The sequence below is a fragment of the Rhineura floridana genome, chromosome 5 (assembly GCF_030035675.1).
Source record: "Rhineura floridana isolate rRhiFlo1 chromosome 5, rRhiFlo1.hap2, whole genome shotgun sequence".
Classification (NCBI taxonomy): domain Eukaryota; kingdom Metazoa; phylum Chordata; class Lepidosauria; order Squamata; family Rhineuridae; genus Rhineura; species Rhineura floridana.
Genome location: NC_084484.1, coordinates 153,519,839 through 153,540,614, shown reverse-complemented (window position 1 = coordinate 153,540,614; position 20,776 = coordinate 153,519,839). Strand labels below are relative to the sequence as shown.

General features: G+C 39.8%; 1 protein-coding gene across 3 annotated transcripts in view; it reads left to right on the top strand.

Moving 5' to 3' along the window:
- PAN3 (poly(A) specific ribonuclease subunit PAN3) overlaps positions 1–20,776 on the top strand; it is a 79,759-nt gene that overhangs the window by 6,783 nt on the left and 52,200 nt on the right. For all 3 annotated transcript variants that reach the window (XM_061628499.1, XM_061628498.1, XM_061628497.1), the window contains exons 2-4: positions 4,595–4,716; positions 13,526–13,592; positions 15,111–15,181. In XM_061628499.1, coding sequence (XP_061484483.1) covers positions 4,595–4,716; positions 13,526–13,592; positions 15,111–15,181 — 260 coding nt within the window. The remainder of the gene's footprint in view (positions 1–4,594; positions 4,717–13,525; positions 13,593–15,110; positions 15,182–20,776) is intronic.

Here is a 20,776-nt window from a genome sequence, read left to right as displayed (position 1 = left end):
AATTCTTACCTTGAGTACTGAGTGGGTTCTCCCCAGCAAGTGAATAAAATCATACAGTAGGGCCCCGCTTATATGGCGGGTTAGGGACCAGGCCACCGCCGTAAAGTGGAAATCGCCGCAAAGCGGAACCCATTGGCTATAATGGGTCGCGTCGTGCAAAAATGCTGCAAAATCTGCTTTAAAACGGGGAATTTCCCCTAATTGAAAGCCGCTGCATCAGCAGAACGCCGGAAAACAGAATGCTGTAAAGTGGGGCCCTACTGTATAGATATGGAATATATCTCCAGTGTATGGTACAATATGACCTATCTGCTGCAGCACCGTAACATTTAGTTTACCTATCAATTTCTTAAAGAAATTAAAAATAAATTTATCTCTGAGATCTGTGATGTGGATTTTGGATATCAATGGAATTAACTATCTGAGTGTTATTTTTGATTTTTCATTACTAACTTCCTAGAGTTATTAAGTGATACTGGTGTTGAGAGGGGCTCAGACTGCCATCCTTACACATGTACGCACTTATGAGTAAAGATGAATAGGACTGCACTGTTGGAAAACTTAACGCCCTTACAATTATTTGCACAATTTTTGTGTGTTTTACTGGCAAGTAACTTTTTCCTGGAACTTTCTCTCAAATAAGTGGGCCAACAGTTGCAGTCATAGATGTTTGGCCCCAATACATATATATTTCAACTCATAACACTGCTTGAGAATGTTGCCCTATTTGTATTCCTTTATATTCTTCACCTTTAATGTAATTTTATTTGTTTAGTCTAAAACCTATCCGGTAGCCAGGAATGATTTAATTTTGATTTTAAAAGCACCTCTTGGAGTGCTAAAAAGAAAAGGGAAAGATCTCTTATCTGCAGTTGGTGGGTTATTGTGACCTAGAACTTGGTTACAGCATGAGTGAGGATCAGTGGGGGAATGGAGGGGTGTCCAGCTCTGGTCCTCTTCTCAGAACAGGAATGATGATATCATCTGCTGGAGTGCCAGAACTGATGGGCACTCCTTGCTTTGGCAAGTGGTGACAGAGCTTTCAGCTTTGTTTGACAGATAGCATTGAATTAGTTGAGAATGAGGGAAATAATCAGGCTGCTTACTATTTTTCTTTTATTTGGTAGGGTTCTTATTGAACACTAGCAGTTCAAATGGTAACACTTGTTTGCAAGATTGTTTTCATTTCTAATTAAAAGTTGAAAGTTTGCATTTTGGCTAGCTGAATATCTTTTGTGAAAGCTCAGTGTGTGTTGCAAGTTGAACCTATGCAGTTAGAAATAGCCATTGCTGAGTTAAATAGAGTTTGAGTCCCAAGAAACTGTGTGTGTACATATAATAATGGATCAACACAGCTGCCTGTGTTTGTTGGACTTTCTTTGGGGATGTGGCTGTGGAGCCTGCTATTATGAGCTCCCATACTTGAAAATTTACCATCACACCATAATCTGAGATAGGTGCACTAGTGGTTCGTGCACAGTCTTCCGAGAGGCAGAAAGGGGTATGTGTACACATAAGAACATACACACATTATAGTAAAAAGCTAAAAGTGGATTCCATATTGCACATTGGGATTAGACATGTGTCCCAAGACTGAAATAGCTCAAGTCCACTAATTTAAGCATCGTTGGTTTTGGCTTTTGACTACCAAATATAGATAGTGTTGGCATTTGCAGCTGGCTAGCTTTCTTTTTTTTAGATAAGATATATAACTTTTCCAGGTTACTGGCTATATAGATTGATCATATTTAATATATAGTACTTATCACTCTTACCCTTATAACATTACCAATGTTAACAATGTTTGAATGGTAAGAGAGCACTGAGAACTGAAGCTCAATCCAGACAAGACTGAGATGCTGTTGGTGGATGGGTTCTCTGATCGGATGGTGGATATATACCCTGTCCTGGACGGGGTTACACTCCCCCTAAAGGACCGGGTTCGTAGTCTGGGAGTCTTTTTAGACTCTTCCCTCTCACTTGAGGCTCAAGTAGCCTCGGTGGTTAGGAATGCGTTTTACTAACTTCGGTTGGTAGCCCAGCTACGTCCCTATTTGAGTAAAGAGGACCTTACATCAGTGGTACATGCTCTGGTAACCTCACGTTTGGATTACTGTAATGCGCTTTACGTAGGGCTATCTTTGAAGACAGTTCGGAAGCTACAACTAGTGCAAAATGCGGCGGCCAGATTGCTGACAAGGACCAAGCGGTCCGAACATATAACACCTGTTCTGGCCAGCTTGCACTGGTTGCCAATATGTTTCCGGGCTAGATTCAAAGTGTTGGTATTAACCTATAAAGCCTTATACGGTGCGGGACCACGATACCTTGCGGAACGCCTCTTCCGATATAAACCGGCCCGTGCACTACGTTCTACTACGAAGGCCCTCCTCCGGGTTCCAACTCACAGGGAGGCCCGGAGGGTGATGACAAGATCTAGGGCCTTCTCAGTGGTGGCCCCCGAACTATGGAACAGTCTCCCCGAGGAAGTACACCTGGTGCCGACTCTGCTCTCCCTCCGGCGCCAGGTCAAAACCTTCCTATTCTCTGAAGCATTTTAAGTTACACTGATTTACTTTTAAAAATGTTTATTGTATTGGATTGTTGATTGTATTTTAGTATTATTTTGTTATTCATTGTATTTTTATGCTATTTTATGTTCACCGCCCAGAGAGCTATTGCTAGTCGGGCGGTATATAAATTTAATAAATAAATAAATAAATAAATAAATAAACTCGCTCAGTGGCTGCCCATAATGATGGAACTGTTTCCCTTGCATTTCACCAGAGCCAATGTCTGTGTATTTTTTCGGCAATAGAATATATTTTCTACAGGGTTGGAATTCAGCCAATAGGGAGCTATTTAAAATTATGCCTATTTTATGTGTTCAGTTTGCTGTCTGTATAAGCATGTTAGATGCTTTGTACTTTCAGGATTGGGTGGCATATACAACCATTTAGCATTTAGGAGAAAATGTTTTCCCATTGTTTGTCTTTTGTCAAAAGGTTGTAACTGATACATACTTTATGTTGTTGCAGTGATTTTAATTTAAGGCATCTAAAAAGCAATAATTTTCAACTGTTTTCTAAAACTGTTTTCTAACAGAAATAGGTCAGCCATAATGTCTACATAGCCAACACTGTTTATATTAAAACAAAAACAATTTCCTCTAGTTATGTGTGCTCTCCTACTTATAAATGCAGATTTTGAGCAGTGATTGCAAGTAATAAAATTTGGTTCATTTTTTTCATCCCCTCTACTCAGCCGGAAAACTAAGGTGTGTTACAAATGTTAAGTTGCATTTTTGAAAACCAGACACTAGTGTCCAGTGCACTTTCACTTAATTGCATAACTCTGCTCTTTCAGTGAAAATGTAAAAATAATATGTGATGTAACCTTTCTGCAGAACTGAACATTTAAAACTTGTTTAAAAATCTAGACTTTTACAGGCTTCACTTTTAGTATAAACGTGATGGAGCCAACAATTTCTTAGACATTCTAATTAGTTAAAGCTGCAAGTAGGACTTCCTAACAAGAATATATAATCTACTATTCAGCCCCCTTTGGGCCTGTTTGGATGTTGTCACCTCTACATGTCATGTGATTGGGAGCAGGTTTTGGATTCCCTATCACGCCTCTCCCACGTGTAGAAAGTGGTATCTGAACTGGCAGAGCCTGTGGTTATTTGAATGCATGTTCCCCTTTACCTTGGGTAATGAATATTGGTGATGATGCAAGAGGGGATAACATCTGAACAGGCTCTTTGTTTCCTTTTCTTACTCTTGCCCTTTGCTGCACTACTCCCTATATAAAAAACAGGGTTCATCTCATTTCAATTTGCCTTTCTTCCTTGAAAACCTGTTTCTTCAACAGCACTTCAGCAGGTACCTTCAGTAGCAAGTGTTTCTAGAATACCATTCTTGTCTTTCCTTCCTACCATCAGTTAACCCTAGTTTTCATTGCTGTGGTAGGAGCTAACATTAACATTTCTACTCTTTTTCAATATGCAATGAAAAGTGCATTGCAACTGGAGCCCCTTACAATAATTTCAATTTTTTTACTTAATTCCATGTGTGTCACAGTTTCATGGTGCATGGTTTCCCACCCCTTGTTTTCCGTGCCTATTCATTTGTCTTTGCCCCTGCTGCCAACTGTCTCTCTTCTGAACTAAACACAGGGCTGAGATATGGAGGTTGCAGGTTTGCACGCATGTTCTCTTCCTTCCCCTGGTTAATATTGATTCCTTAATGCTGGGTGCTGTGTGTGAGAGAGGCATATGTTCATCTCACACATTGTGGTAAACAAAGTGCAGCACAGTGTTGGCTGTGCATATAACTCTTGCTGTGGTAGGGCAGGTATAATTTGCCACTTGGATCTTGCCCAGGACAGCTGCTTCTCACTCCAAATCAGTAGCAAATGGCAAAGCTGACCATCATTCTTGTTCAGTGCCCTGCTACAGCAGCTTCTTAACATGGTTACAGGATTGTGTGTGTTTAGCCAAGTGGATATTAAAAACAATGCTTGCATGTTACCAGGAGAAAAGGGTGTGCAATGCTTATATACTTTAAAACAACGGTTCTTTTTCTTTTTTTAGTTCCAGGCATAGATGGAGGTGCCCTGGCTGAAGCTAGTCTTACAGACTCCTACTTCAGCACCAGCTTCATCGGAGTCAATGGGTTTGGAAGTCCTGCTGAAGCAAAGTATCCTATGATGCAGGTAATGCTTCATTTGATAAGCAGCTAGCTTAAAACGTACAGAGAATTAGAAATGTTCTGTTCTGTTTTATTACTTCGCCATGGAGCAGCAGTAAGTTAACCAATCTAGGAACTGATGCAGTGGGGACTTCTGATTATGCAGGTTGACCAATACAAGAAATGTAAATGGGATGCTGCCTGTTCAGGTGTTGCTTCACTACACATAGTGAAGTTTGGAGATGGTGTTGGGCTCACTTGTTCTCTTTCATCCGTCTCCCTTACTGCATGTAAGAGGCAATGACTCCATGGGATCTCTGCCTTCGTTTAGGAGATGGGAGAAGTTCCATGGTCGGAGGGAGCTCTGAAGCCAGACATCGGTTTCTGATCACTTTGTACTAGAGGGTTAGGGGAATAGTAGTAATTGAAAAAGGCCTTGGCAGCACGACCAGTATGGGGGCCTTTTTCTATTGGTTTCCCAAAGTACAAATTATGATACACCACCTAGATACGCACACCTTCCACCTGGTTCAGTTTGGGCTTTTTGTTACTTCTGTTGAGCAGATCTGTAGAAGTGCTAATACTATAACAGGAGTACATATCTTCTTGATGTCCTTTGGCATATGGAGATTTTAACTGCTGGAAGTTTAAGAGTCTGCTGTGTAGTGGGTAGAGATAAGTTTCTGTAAGAAATTACTGTATAATCATGTAGGCACCATCTGGTTTGAGTCCTTTCAGCTATAGGTAGTTTTCTGTTTTGCTTTTGAAGGGAGTTGGCACTTATCTAAGCTCACACTTCTGCTAGCTATGCTCATCCATTCTAACATATTGCAAACATAGGAGAGACAGTAAGACATGGAGTGTAATGGTTTATCCAGATCAACAGTTTTAAATAACAATTTGCTGCTTATTTTTGAGTAGGGAAGGCACAGTTCATGTCGCATCCTGGACTCTGTCACTATTTGCATTCTTGCTTTTATGTGTGTGTCTGCATGTATATAATCTTGTATAGCAAGTGTTGGGAATCTTTGGCCCACCAGATGTTGTTGAACTACTATTATTTCTGGCTATTGGCCATGCTTGCTGGGGCTCATGGGAGTTGAAGTTCAACAACACCTGGAGGCCACAGGTTCCCCGCACCTATTGTACAGAATTGGAGTGTCAGGCTTTGTGTGATAGGTCTGGACTTGACTGTTTAAATACTCCAAACTAAGCATTTATGCTTTGCACTCATCCACCAGGCAGCTTGTTGCCTTATCTAATTTATTTTAGCAAAAGGTATGCCTGGGTGTTAGCTGTCCATGTTTCCCTCCACCCAGCCTGTTTTTAGCAAATAGGATCATGGGGATTGACTGCCATGTACAATACATATCTTTCCATTCAGACGCACTAAGCTGTTACGTCAGATTTCACGTCATGGCTGTACTAAACCATATAGGGCAAAACTATCTAGGTAGAAAGTAAGCCAATCGTTCAGCCTACACACAGTCATGAAATTAAGGACAAAAACACAAATCCATTTGCCATCATGCAACTTTAATGCGAAGCAGATCTGTTGGAACTCGTGCAATTATGCATTTTCAGTGTTTATTTCTGAAATTTAAAAAACCCAAGACTACAATTCTAGGGACAGGGAGCACATATACTGTATACAGGAAATGCAGAAAGACAGACAAAAGTGAAGTGAAATGTGATGAGTGCTGGTGTGGACATACCCTAAAAAAGAAGTGCTAAACTCCTCTGAAAGGAGAGGTTGGTCATTTACACTGAGGAAGATTTGTGATAGAGTTGATAAGATGACATGGAGGGATATACTGTATCAAGTCAAAGCTGAACCAGATGGAATTTGAAGTTGCAAAATATGTCCCATGTTACCTCCTGAGGTTAGCTTTAATCCTTTTGGATAATTTAACTAAAGCTTTGTCTTCCTTCCCCTTGATGCTTCCCTTTGCTAAAGGAGAAAAGTGAGTGGTTAAGCTGCTGACGCAAAGATTTCCGATATGATTTTGGTTTATCCACAGAGGTCTTTGCCTTGCCATTCTGACAAATCTGTCCTTTAGCAGCAGAGCTTTCTAACAGGCCTATGATAAAATCTCTAGGGTGTGCTATGTCACTAGCGCTGATGTTGGTTTACAGTTCTACCCTGCAACATCAGTGGGGTTTGGAGATCCACCATTGGCCTAATCTCTGAAACAGGTTTTTACTGCTTGGCTAATCATTTCATGCTTTCTTGCTTGTTGCTGCTGTCCTGACTGATCTGCTTTGCATTAAGGTTGCATGAGGGCAAATGGATTTGTGGTTTTGCCCTTAATTTCATGACTTTGTGTAGGCTGAATGATTGGTTTGCTTTCTACTTAGATAGTTTTGCCCTATATGGTTAAATACAGCGAAGAGGTGAAATCTGACGTAACAGCTTACTGCTTCTGAATGGAAAGATAATGTATGGTAGGTGGCAGTCAAGTTTGGTACTAATGGTAATAAAGGATACATGGCTAGGAATACAAGGAAAAGAGAGGCTGTTTCTGGCAAGACAAAGTTGTGGCTGTGTTATGAGAGAGGCTGTTGATGGATGTGTGTTGGTGTGGAATCAAGGAGATTGAGAAGGTGTACTTGAAAGATATTGGGTGGATTAGACTGCTTAATATGGAGAAGAAAGGATAACTTTTTCGTAAAACAAAGAGTGAATCCCAGAAACCTTTTCATCCTTGAAAGAAATTGCTCAATCATATGTGGTGGTCAGTTTTCAGAAAACTGATTTTATCACTGTAATTTCAATAAATGGCTTATTTTCCCCCTTCCAACATGCCTTTTTCTATGATCACTTAATGTCTGCAGATAATCTTTGTACTTCAGATAATCATATGATGTTCTGGAATAGCAGCTCTACCCTCATAGAATCGTAGAGTCAAGTGCAACCCCTTGCTCAATGCAAATATCCAAGCTGAAGCATACCCAACAGGTGGCTGTCTAGCTGCCTCTTGAATGCCTCCAATGTTGTAGAGCCCACTACCTCTCTAGGTTATTGGTTCCATTGTTGTTCTGCTCTAACAGTTAGGAAATTATTCCTGATGTTCAGCTGAAATCTGGCTTCCTATAACTTGAACCCATTATTCCCTGCCCTGCACTCTGGGATGATTGAGAAGAGATCCTGGCCCTCCTGTGTGGCAACCTTTCAAGTACTTGAAGAGTACTATCATATCTCTCCTCAGGCGTCTCTTCCCAAGGCTAGACATGCTGGGTTTTGTCAGTCTCTCCTCATAGGGCTTTGTTTCCAGTCCCCTGATCATCCTTGTTGTCCTGCTCGAACTTGTTCCAGTTTGTCTGCATTATTCTTAAAGTGTGGTGTCTAGAACGGACACAGTACTCAAGATGAGGCCTAACCAGTGCTGAATAAAAGACAACTAGTATTTCACGTGATTTGGAAACAATACTTCTGTTAATGCAGCCTAAAATAGCATTTTCCTTTTTTGCAGCCACATAACACTGTTGGCTCAGCAATTGATCAACAACAATTCCAAGATCCTTCTCGCATAAAGTATGGCTGAGCCAAGTATCCCCCATCTTATAATTGTGCATTTGGTTTCTTTTTCTTAGGTGTAGAATTTTGCACTTATCCCTGTTAAATTTCATTCTGTTGTTTTTAGCCCAGTGCTCTAGCCTATCAAGATCACTTCGAATTTTGTTTCTGTCTTCCAAGGTATTCGCTATCCCTCCCAATTTGGTGTCATCTGCAAATTTGATAAGCATTCTTGCACCACCTCCTCCAAGTCATTAATAAAAATGTTGAACACTACTGGGCCCTGGACTGAGCCCTGCGGTACCGTGCTTGCTGCCTCCCCCTAGCTTGAGAAGGAACCATTGATAAGCACTCTTTGAGTATGATTCTGTAGCCAGCTGTGGATCCATCTAATAGTTGTTCCATCCAGCCCACATCCAGCTTGCTAGTCAAAATATCATGGGGCACTTATTCAAAAGTTTTGCTGAAGTTGAGGTATATTATGTCCACAGCATTCCCACAGTCTACCAGGGAGGTTACCCTATCAAAAAATAAGATTAGTCTGGCAGGCTTTGTTCTTGACAAATCCATGTTGGCTTCTAGTAATCACTGCATTGTTTTCAAGATGCTTACGGACTGTCTGATTTGGAATCTGCTCCAGAATTTTCCCAGGGATCTATGTCAGGCTGACTGATCTGTAGTTCCCAGGTTCCTCCTTTTTACCTTTTTTGAAGATAGGGACAACACTAGCCCTCCTTTAGTCACCCAGCAGTTCACCCATTCTTCACGACTTCACAAAGATAATTGACAGTGGTTCTGAGAGTTCTTCAGTCAGTTCCTTCATTATGATAGGATGCAGTTCATTGGGCCCTGGAGATTTGAACTCGTTCAGAGTGATTAGGTATTCTTTCACCATTTGACTATCAATCTCAAGGTGTGATCCTGCCCCTTCCTCTTGTACTTCACATTTGCCAGCAGGATCATAGACCCTCTTTTAGGAGACGACTGAGCTAAAGTAGGAATTGAGCACTTCTGCCTTTTCTTTGTCATCTGTTGTCATTTTGCCATCCTCACTGAGTAGCTGAACCACCTTTGCTTGTCTTTTGCTATGGATGTACCTGAAGAAAGCTTTTTTGTTGCTTTTAGCATCCCTCGTTAACCTCAGCTCATTCTCAGCTTTGGCCTTCTTGACCCTACCTGTCTGTCCTCCCTTGTGGTCTGTCCTTCCTTCCACTTCCTGTATGTGTCCTTTATTGTTTTAAGGTCATCTCTAAACTTTTTGTGAAGCCACATTGGCTTCTTCTGCTGTCTTTCACCTTTTTTCCTTGTTGGAATTGTTTGCAATGGTGCCTTTAGAATTTCCTTTTTCAGAAACTCCCACCCATCTTGAACTCTTTTTCTCATTAGAGGAGTCCAGAATGATAGTCCTGGGTGATTTCAATGTCCATGCTGAGGCTGCCTCTAGTATTCTGGCTTGGGACTTCATGGCCTCCATAACGACCATGGGGCTGCCTCAAGTTGTCACTGGCCCAGCGCATAGTACACCAGTGAACTAAGGGCAATGAAACAGGCTGGACGATGGCTAGAGTGCAAGGGGTGAAAGACGTGCTGTGAGGCTGATTAGGCACAAGTAAAACATCATACTGTGCCTACTGTGTAGCAGTGAGGGTGGCGAAGAAGACCTGCTTCTCTGCCACCATCGCATCCTCAAGTAGCTGACCAGTGAAGCTTTTCCGTATTGTCAGGGGTTGTGGCGCAGCAATTGTAAGTACTCTTGGATGAAACAGATTATCTTGACCCATTCCAGTGTGGGTTCAGGCCAGGTTATGGGACTGAATCAGCTTTGGTCGCCCTGATGGATGACCTTTATTGGGAGAAGGACAGGAGGAGTGCGACCCTATTATTCTTACTTGATATCTCAGCGGCTTTTGATACCGTTGACCATGGTATCCTTCTGGGCTGACTTGGTGAGGTGGGTATTGGAGGCACTGTTTTACAGTGGTTCCTATGCTATCTCCAGGCTCATTTTCAGAGAATAGCATTGGGTGATTGTCTTTTGACCCCCATCAGTTGTGCTGTGGGTGCCACAGGGTACCATCTTGTCCCCCATGCTGTTTAACATCTATATGAAGCCATTGGGAGCAGTCATCAGGAGATCTGGGGCGAGGTGTCAGATATCTTTGTAGCTTCACTTGGCAGTATCATTTGTTCCCACATGGATGAGAAGAAAGGGATATGTCAGTGGGCTTTATGAGTGTTGGCAACCCTTCAGTCATATATCAAATTAGAGAGACAGCATACCTGGTGAGTCCATGAGTCTTCTCGGTATACTTGAGTTTCAATCCCATGCAGCAGGGAGTCTCCCATTAGTGCTCTTCTCTTCTTTTTGTTGTAGGGCATGGTTTCATTACCTCAGCTTGACTAAACTTATGCCTCTTGCTCACTGTCCTGCGGGATTTCCTGTAATTCTTCCTCTGCAGGCTCTCCTCCATTCTCCTTCTCAGATACCTGAAAGTGCTTCCATAATTCCTTCGGTGCAGAATGTATTCTAGCTCTTCTGCTCTTAACTGTCACCATTTTCCACGGAGTTTCCTGCACTTGGTTGTTCCTCTCCTCAATACTCTCCTCTTATGCTTCAACTTGATGTGTTCTTCTGCCTCCTGTACTTCTCATTGATGCTGTTGTTCCAGTGTTCTGTCGCAGAGCTCTTTGTCTTTTGTTATACCCTTGAGTGTAGCCACCTGCTACTCCAGGCCTTTCACTTTTTCTTCCAACAGTGCAACCAGCTTGCACTTGTTGCATGTGTATGCCATGTTGTTTTAGGCAAGAAAACAAGCATTGCACACACCTTGCAGGTCACCACCGCTGGAGTGTTCTTTCTACCCATAGTCTCTACTACCTTTTTGTTTCTGTGTTTCTGCTTGTATTGGAGTGGCCTGTGCTTTGTCCTGTCCTCCTTGAAGGATAACAGGAGAGTCCCACTTGTGTATAATGTGCGCTACAAGAAAACTTTTTGTTAGGGACCTCCCCCAATGAACTCCGCTTATGGTTCCACTGAATGTGAGCCATATATTTAGAAAGCTATTTTTGGAGAAAATAAGACCCCTTAATATGATGGGTATTATATTTTGCCTATAGGGCTTGAATGGTAATCATTTGTCCAGGTTTTACTGTCTTTAGTCTGAAATGTAAATAGGCCATTGTGACCTATTTGGATCCATAGCAACAGTGTGTTGCATCCTGAATCAAAGAAATTCAGAAGAATGAACATGGAACCAAGTGGTGTCTATATGGAAGTGAAGAAAAGGGTTTGTTTGGTGTTTTTTAAAAATTAATTTAGTGTACTTTACAGTATCATCTAACTAGTGGTTAACACTTAAGTTTTGTGAAAGAGTCTTCTACTTAGGATTGATAGTCCTACATAGTTCTAACTCACTTAAAAGCCAGATCTACTTTCATTGGAATTCTAGGTGCTATTTGTATGAAATATTTTTCAACTCTCTTATGATAAGAAAATGCCCTTGGCTGCATAGAAAGTAACATATGCCCCAGCTCAGTATTGGAAGTCTCACTTAGCCTGCTATCCCAATCTTTCTTTTTTGTCTGGGGTACTGGTGATGGGTTCAGGGAAATTCAGCATACATATTTGCCTACTGATGCATGAGGTTTGTTCAGGCCTGTGGAGACTGGCTTAGGGTGTTCACTCTCTTGCTGAGTAGAGATCCCTTCATATGAATATCATCTTAGAATATTAAATTCTGTGCTATGGATTGACCCTCCTAGAATCCTCCCTCACCATCTTCTGTTTAAGAACTGGAATTGTTTTACTAGCTTCCTGATGTATCTTGGATTTAACTTTGAATTGTTTCATTTCCCCCCTTCTGATCTAAAGAAATGTACAGTAAATTGAGTGCTGATAAATAGCAGAAAACTTGCAAGTTTAAACTTTAATCTTCTTGTCCTTATTTCTATATAATTAAGCAGCTAATGAAGCTTAGATAATGATTCTGCTTCATGATTGTAGATTTTCTACATTAAATTCTATAAAGATGCATAGGGCTAGGGGGGGCAACTCACTACTTTCGGAATTGGAGTAGGTTTGTCAAGAATATTTGTCCATTAAAAAAGTTGTGTGATTCTTTAAAGAATCTTTACCTTTTGAGAGGAAAGCCTTTTTAGTTCTCGAAACATAGTAAAAATAGATGTGAATTCTGACAGTTCTTCTGTTTGTCATGTTAGCAAATTTTAATACTTGGACTGAAACCCTTTACCTTACCTGTGTTATACTGGATTGGGATAACAGCCCTGGCTGCTTCTTTTTTTAAAAAAAGTATGAATGAGTTTAAGATTGATTAAAAACATTATTTTTACTGAAATTTCTTTTGAGAGTACAAAAAAAAGTTCCCATTCTATCGCCTTCAGTTTTTTATATGGAAAACTAAACCGGCCAGCTACTGACAAGCTTATTGGCCAGCAATAAGTATCAGTTTTTGTACTATTATTTGAGTCTGATTCAAGTTGATTGAGCAGATTCATACAAGTGAGGTTTTCACTTGTGGAACCTCTCAACAGAATGCTATCTCTAATTATTCGTTGTGCTAACGAATTAATGAAAAATAACAAGGTCAACTCCGCTCCACTGTTTACATCTGAATTGCATTTAGAATATTGTCCTAGATGTAGACTGGTTTCAGTCTGTATAAATGTTGTTGGATATTACTACCACACACATTTCTTCCACTTATCTCCTTGCTGTACTGTGATTGGACTTCCATTGGGTTGGATCCACATATGTGTTCACCAGAGTTCCACACTTGCATGATACTCTACTGGAAGAAGGGAAGTTAATTTTCACTTATTCCTCCTTTCCATTGTACCCCTAAAAAAAACTGCTTCAGAGAATTGTGAGATCTTCTAGAACAGCCTGACAGCTGAGGGCTGCAGGGGGAAAGGGGTACTGGCAACACTCACTTCTCTTCCTCCTCCAGCAGGGCCTTCTGCTAGATCAGAGTCCCTTCTGACAATAGAATGAACCTTTCTGTTTGTGGAACGGAAACTCTGAATCCAGTTCATAATGTTTATGCAACAATCTTGGCTAAATAAAAACCAATGTTTACACGGGTATGGCTCTATATTAAATGCTTTGACAAACTATTAAATTCTTCCTATTGCCTTTTATTTGAACATGCCAATTTGTGTGTTCATGGAGAGCTGAAGCTTTGATGGGCATTATCTTACAACCAAGTATTTAGCTCATAAACTGAAAATGGATGGATAATCTACAAGTGGTCCCTATAGTTTTATTTACCATACATTTTTTGCTTTTCACTTCCTGCAGAGGATGACAAATAGCAGCAGTTCCCCTAGCCTTCTCAATGACAGTGCCAAGCCATATGCAGGCCACGGTAAGATTTTTTTTATAGAAAAAAAACTTTGTCAAGGTTTTTTATATTCTATTTTTATGCAGCATCTTTAGATTTTTATCTTGATTTTATTCATAGAATTTATATCCTGCCTTTTTCAACAAGTAGGTTCACTTTTAATTTTCACCAATGCTTATACATACTCTTGCTTTGCTTGCCTTCCATATATTACTCCGCAACTTGTGTGATATTAAAAAATGGCAGACTGAATATTTAAAGAAAATTCTGGGAGAAATCTTTGGCCAGGATTCATATAGTTGCATTAGATGCACTTAAGGGCTTGGGCATGCACAGAAAAATTGCTGACTTCACACATAAGGTAGGGCCTATGTTCTTGACTATCTTCATGCCTTTCATTTTAGGGCCACATAGTAAAATAATCACTTTACAAGGAAGACACCTTTCCTAAGCAGTCGTCCATTTTGCTCTAAAAATTGGAAGTCATATTGGCTCTTTTGACAATCACCTTTTCCTTGCCCCTTGGGCATTTTGGGCGTTTGAGGAGGCAAAGTATCTTAGTGTTATGGACATCTCACATAATTTGCAAACATTTTCATGAAATGCAATAATAAGCTACCCAAGTGTTCATATTATATGTGCAGCCAATTCTATCTGAAATTTTTAAAGTAGCTGTCCATGGTAAATATATACAGTCAAGTAAGTGTATTCATTGTGATAGTAAGGTAAGCTATGAATTTACATGTTAACTTTTCTAACGGCTTCCTACCATCAGTGCCAGAAACCTTCAGTTGTACCTCTTTTCCACATGGGAGTGCACTTACAAGAGTAAGTAAACAAGGAAGATATGAATGGATGTTTAAATTGATTTTGAGAGCTTAAAAATGCAAAAAATACCATGCAGAAGTATTTGGTAGTTGAGAAAAATCAGCCCATTACATAGGGTTGTAGTCAGTGCTAGTCTTACATGATACATGGAAGTTAATAGACATGACTAAATTAGGTTCATTAATTTCAGTGGGTCTACTTTGAGTGGAACTTAATTGAATACAACACATAGACACTGAACCAACTAATTATGCCAATTCTAAGTTAACTTCTGACTTCACTGGGACGTAAATGCTGGTATTGATGAAACGTGATCCTTGTACAAGTAAATTGCTGAACTAGTATTTGTTTTGATTCTGGTTCTCGTTTTGTTGCTAGCCTGTCTTCTTGCTTTTATAGTAGTGTAAGGTTTTTTAAAATACCATGTTTGGAAAGTGTATCAGATTATATCCCTGAAGATGCAAGTATGCAGTAGTTAGAAACTTGTACTCCGAAGTCTGAAGGAGCTGTGAGGAAGCGTCACATATGGTTTCGCAGGGCATAGTGATCAGTTGCTAACAGGATGGCAGGGGGGGAGGGGAGTCCAGTTCTACTGAGCATGTGCAGTTCCTTTGGCATGCCAGAAAATCCTTTCCGGGTCCTTGCTGTACTTTGTAAATTAACTATTAAGTGTAGATTTCTGTGTGTTTTGTAAATCTTTTGTTGTTGTTGCAGATTCTCTTACTTCACCTGGTTCATCCTTGTTCAATGACTTTGCTGCCCTCAGCTTAACTCAAAGGAGAAAAGTAGGTATTGCCAAAGTTTCTAAATAACAGAAGGACCACTTGCTTTTTTATATATAGAAACTGTTAACTGTAGCATCAATAATTTATATAGCCATATGTAAAGCAGATTTCTGGGCATGTATTGTAACCCATTAATACAATTGCTTTTAATTGCCCAGATCAGCACTTCCTAACGTGATCCTCCCTCCCTCACAATACAAATCATGACTTTCCACATTGTTGTATTGCGAATTGTGATAATGAGATCATCTTCAAATAGATGTCCAGGAACTTTTCTCCCAAATAATTCATGATGAATTCACTGTTTGAGAAGACTTTCTTCAGTAGTCCACATTACCTGCAGAATTAAAAAATCTGTATATAGTATAATAAAGAGTTTTCAGAGTATCCTGAAGCTATGTTATGACACTGCAGAGAATTTCAAAATTGTGACCATTTTCTCAGAGTAGTTTCTGTCCTTTTCCCAAGGTTTCTGCTCAAAGCATTCAGTGTTCCCCAACTTATGAAGCAGTTACCTTCAAGTTGATACCTTTATTTTTAACGTGCTGGGAATATTTCTGTAGTGAAATCTTCTCGATTAGCTAGCCTTTCTTTTCCTGTGAAAATTGCTACAAGAAACCATCAACATTTTTCAGTTCTTAATATTATGTAATGTCCTTGTTAATGACCTTTCAAGTGCCATCAAATTTGGATAGATGATAAACCTTTATTTGGCACTTTCTTATAAAGATGATAGACGTTCTTAATCAAAAGAATACTGACAATATTAAATGAATGCCTTTCTTTGTTGATGTTAATACTTCTGATCTCAAGACTTCACAAAAAAATTGAGTTAAGAAATCTTTGTATGCCCTTTATCTCACACACAGCTTGCTAAGGTATGGGCCAGGAGTCAAAACTGGATGGTGCACTAGGGCTTTTTCCCTGACTCAGTTTTCTGCCGTAATACAAAGTACAGTACAAATTTGTTCAATCTTGAGGAAACCAAAGTTTAACAGTAAAATTAGTGGAAGATTGGATACTGACTGAATGTAGAATAGCAAATAATTCAGCTGTTTCCACAAACCCAACTGGACTTTGGGCATCTTCCTCTTTGGCTTGATACAGGCAGTAGTTTGTTTTTATTAACAGGCTAATTAGCATTTATCAAAGACTGAGGTGAGGAGAAAATGCAAGTGTGTGTCTGCAGACAATGATCGCTTTATCATACTGCTTTTCATTCTCTGAATATCCTCAGGGAACATGCAGAACCACTAACAGGATTTAAATCCTGTACGTACTGTGAAGGTGCAGTATGTATAAATAAATGCTTCCAAAAGGGAATTGTATGTGTGCTTGGATAGTTGCAACACTTAAAAATGGCTCCTATGATGTGTGAATCTTGATGGCAATGTGTACATCTCCAAGTAGAGGGGATGGCTCTTAGAAACGAGGTTTTGACTCCTTCTTGACTGTACTGCACCCCCCCCCCCCGCAGCTTCACACAAAACTGGAGATGGTTGGATAACTGCCACTGGATGTACAAAACTAATTGTTAGAAAACTCTGAAAATTTACTACCATGCCATATCCGATAAAACATACACTCCACTTCATGAGCAAAATAGCTCCTGGGTAGTGTATTTTAGAATTGTGGTGTTAAATTGTCAGTGATTTGTGTCAGGGATTTATGAATGGTTAACTGTCGATGTTATACTAAGGGCTGCTTCAACTGAAACAAAAGGGATCATTAGTGACATGTTGTGCAATATCAGCTACATTCATGGCAGTAGAATATTGGTAGTTTTAAGTATCAAGTGGTGAATATGGCAGACTCTAATATAGATGCCTGGTATTTCTTGTTTTACACTCTTGTTTTTAATTTTGTGGTAGGATTTTTTTCTGAGCAAATAAGGAGAGCTATTGCATTTTGGAAGGCCTGAAATGCCTTTAAGGTCTGTGGGGATTTTCTATAAAAATCCTTTTATTTTTCTTGTGAAAACATTTTTCTTGGGTGATTGTTAATGCTTGGATCTCAGTGTCTTTACAAGATGGGCAGATAAAGCCTGCAATGCCGGAATTGGCATTCTTAATAGTAGGAATAGCTGGTGGAGCAAACATTTTGATTTGGGTCTTGAAACAAATCAAAAAGAGGCAAAAACACTTAAAAAAAACTATTTGGGATTTAAAACATAATTACAATAATGCTACTTTTCTGGTTTTCTAATTGGAGACTAGCATGCACAGATCTCAAGCAGAGGGAAGCTACATTGACTTTCTGGTCTAGGGCTTCACTGCAGCCAAAGTTTCTGTGGAAGGATGGCATTCAAATTTCTTAGTTGATAGACCTGATACTTGCTTTTCCTTGCTTCTTCAACTGCTTGTGTATATTCACTAATGACTGAGGGATAGGGCCACAGGACTGCACTATGCTAATCCCTTTCATCTCGCTCAAGTACACCCATATTAGTATTTAGCATGCTTGATGTTGGTGCACATGATCCATCAAATTGTGCTTAAGTATGTGGCATGAGGGATTTACAAACAAGAAAAAAGGAAGTATGTTATCTTGTGGTCGCTCCCATCCCTTAATTTTTTCTAAGGGCTTGTACGTATTGTATCTTCCTTGCTTTTTGTAGGTGTAACTCTTTCTGTAGGTTTAAGAAGTACTGGAAGAAGAAACAAAGCTAGGAAATATAAGCATAACAAAAGTCAGGAGTTTCTTGTTCAAATACTGCTATATCTTCAATTTTCTGCTATTGTAGAGGGGTAAAAATACTGCTTGCAAAGGATGTGTTCTGACCCTGAATTTGCTTTTTTTTTACTACTTGCACTTTGTGTCTGAATATATTGAAATTGTGATTTTTTAAAAAATGTTGAGAGACAAATCTAAGCTATAGCTTCATCAGTTAAAATAAAATATGTAGCATAACCTTAGAGTTAACTACCAAATAACGTTCTTAAAATTTAACCCCATTTCTTTCAAATCCACCAGAGCTGATCTCTTGTCTCTGACTTCTAATATCTGTCTTCACATTTTAAATTATTCTGGAACACTGGGGTCATAGCTGTTTAAAACAGTGATAACTGTGGAAACAAGGACCAGCCCAAGTTTTGTGGCTCTAATTGAATAGTGCTCTCTACCCTTGTGTCTTGTCTTGCCAAATGCTGAGCAGCATAACACCATAGCACTGATCAGTAACTGATCAAGAGGTGACCAGGATGTTTTCCCTTTTTCATCTCAATGTCTTCTTACTGCTTCCTCTTTTCAATTATATCCATGCAGAAGGCTCTGTCTTGTACCCCAGAATGTATATGCTATGACCCATTAAGTTTCTGAGTGCCTCTGTCTACAACCTCTAAAAGTATAGGCAACTGTCTGCTTTCTTCAAGACACCTGCTGTGTTGAGGCAAGCAGCCATTGAACTTTGGAATGGATAATTGCCGGTCTGGCTATGGCTGGTAATTATTTGAAGAGTGAATTATGTATAGACGCACTTGACAGCAGCATTACTCTTTTTCCCACAGCATCTTTACAGATATAGTCTGTACGCAACGTAATAAGCAGCAGAAGATTCCATTCTTGTCGTGTACATAGAAAAGTAGAGGCTAAACTGTATCCTTCAGATTCATTCGATAATGCTGGAATGCCTGTTAATTTAGAGGTCATTATACTCAACTGTCTTTTTTGCATTTGGTAGATCCTCAAGATTTCTTGCCCAGTTACAACTGTAGGGTGTCATTGTATGACTAGAAAGTAGCTTCAGTTTCCTAGTATGTAATTCGCATTCACAGCTGCTAGATCAATGGATTGCAGAGTTTGGTGGTTTTGTAAACTGCCAATTACACTTGATTGAACTGCAGTTTTTCATTCAACTATGTATATAACCATCTGTTAAATGGAATTCTTATCATGAAGTCTTCTGAGATAATAATCTGTTCCAGTCTAGTCGTAGCGCTAAAGTGTTATTTAGTTAATAAAAACTACATATTCTATAAATGAACGTGAAGTTATTTGAGAATTGGCAAGAGTGATGCTGTGCCACAAATAAGACAACTAACAATCTGGTATCACAAGCAGAATTTTTAGAAAGAAGCCCTCTTTTCAGAAAAAGGGTCAAGGGGCTGTTGCTCCCTTCACCATTATTGGTGGCATAAATGTTTCTGATCCCTTAGTTACTGAAATCTTAAACTGTTGAGTTGATCAAGAAAGTTGACATCCACCCTGGACAGAACTTGACACACAATTGTCATGGAATGTCTTTAATAGGACTGTGCTATAGGTCTAATTCTCGCAACATCAGAAGATAAGGTTGTTTAACGTGTTGTATGGATTTGGTATTATTGCATACACATTTTATTGTAAGTCGTTTCAGTATCTTTTTGATAAGTTTTTTTTGGGCGGGGAAGGCAAAGCAGTTCTAATCTCTGATCCACATTGGGTATGGGTGTGGAATTACCATGCAGTGGAAGTTTCCCTCCACCTGGCTGTGCCAGGAAGGGAGGACTCTCCTTGCCATGGAGGGGTTCTGCTATAGTATTCACACCTGCCATATCTGGTGTAAAGCCTGAAATAGGTTGGAGCTGGACTAGCAAGGGATCCACTGTATCCTAAACTGGGCCAGTAGCACAGCATAAACCAGGAAAATATTCCTCCCACCCTTTTTGCCCTGGCTGGTGTACGTGGCAGGACTTCAGAAGTCACAGTGGCTCTGCTGCTCTGTTTAGACCCACTACTCCCTGGCCAGGAGTTAGGATTGCAGGCTACACATTGAGGTGTATATGATTAAAACCTCCACAGTTAAATACTTGCCCTGTATATAGAAAGCTACATGTTGGAAGAGAAGAGTTCTATCTCCCCTTGACATATGTGTAGGATTGTTTGGGGGGATATGTATTCATGTAACCCCTCATCTGCAGTCTGAAAGTGATAGGAATAGGCACATTCTACCATCTATTTCTTGTGAGAATTAGGCCACAGTGTCAGCAATAGTAATCCAATACTACTGTTTGTCTAAAATCATCTAAAGAGGTTGCTAAATTGGGCCTTAAAAATTGATTACTTAACCTGGTTGATGCTATCAAGTCTTCCTTTTTCTACAGTTTTTGGACATATGTAATCCAGTTCATCTGTGTTTCTTGCATTGATTACCTATTACTAACTCTCAAAACAATATTTACGGACACACCTGAAATTTCCAAAAACACTTTTTGTTTTGTTTGGCTATATCCAGAGCCATCAGTCAGTTTACGCCAAATTGAGAAACAGGTGACTGCAATGTGAAGAGATCCGTGCAACTGACCAATCTCTAATACCTAGTCTGAATGCCAAATTTATATTTAAGTGGACTACACTATTCCTGGTTTAGCGAAGAGAGAAACAAAAATTTATAGAGTCGGACGCACATTAAAAATAACTAACGTATTTTCACTGTGATGGGTTGGATTTGTCTTAAACCAAGGGTGGCTTCCAGATATTGTGAGGGAAGGGATGGGCTACCAGATCCACTCCCATCTTCCTGATTTTCTGATTAAAATTGCCCCAAAGGGTGTGTTACGCTTTTCAGATGGATATGCAGCTTTGGGTGCAGTGATCTTGAGTTGAAGAATAGTAAAG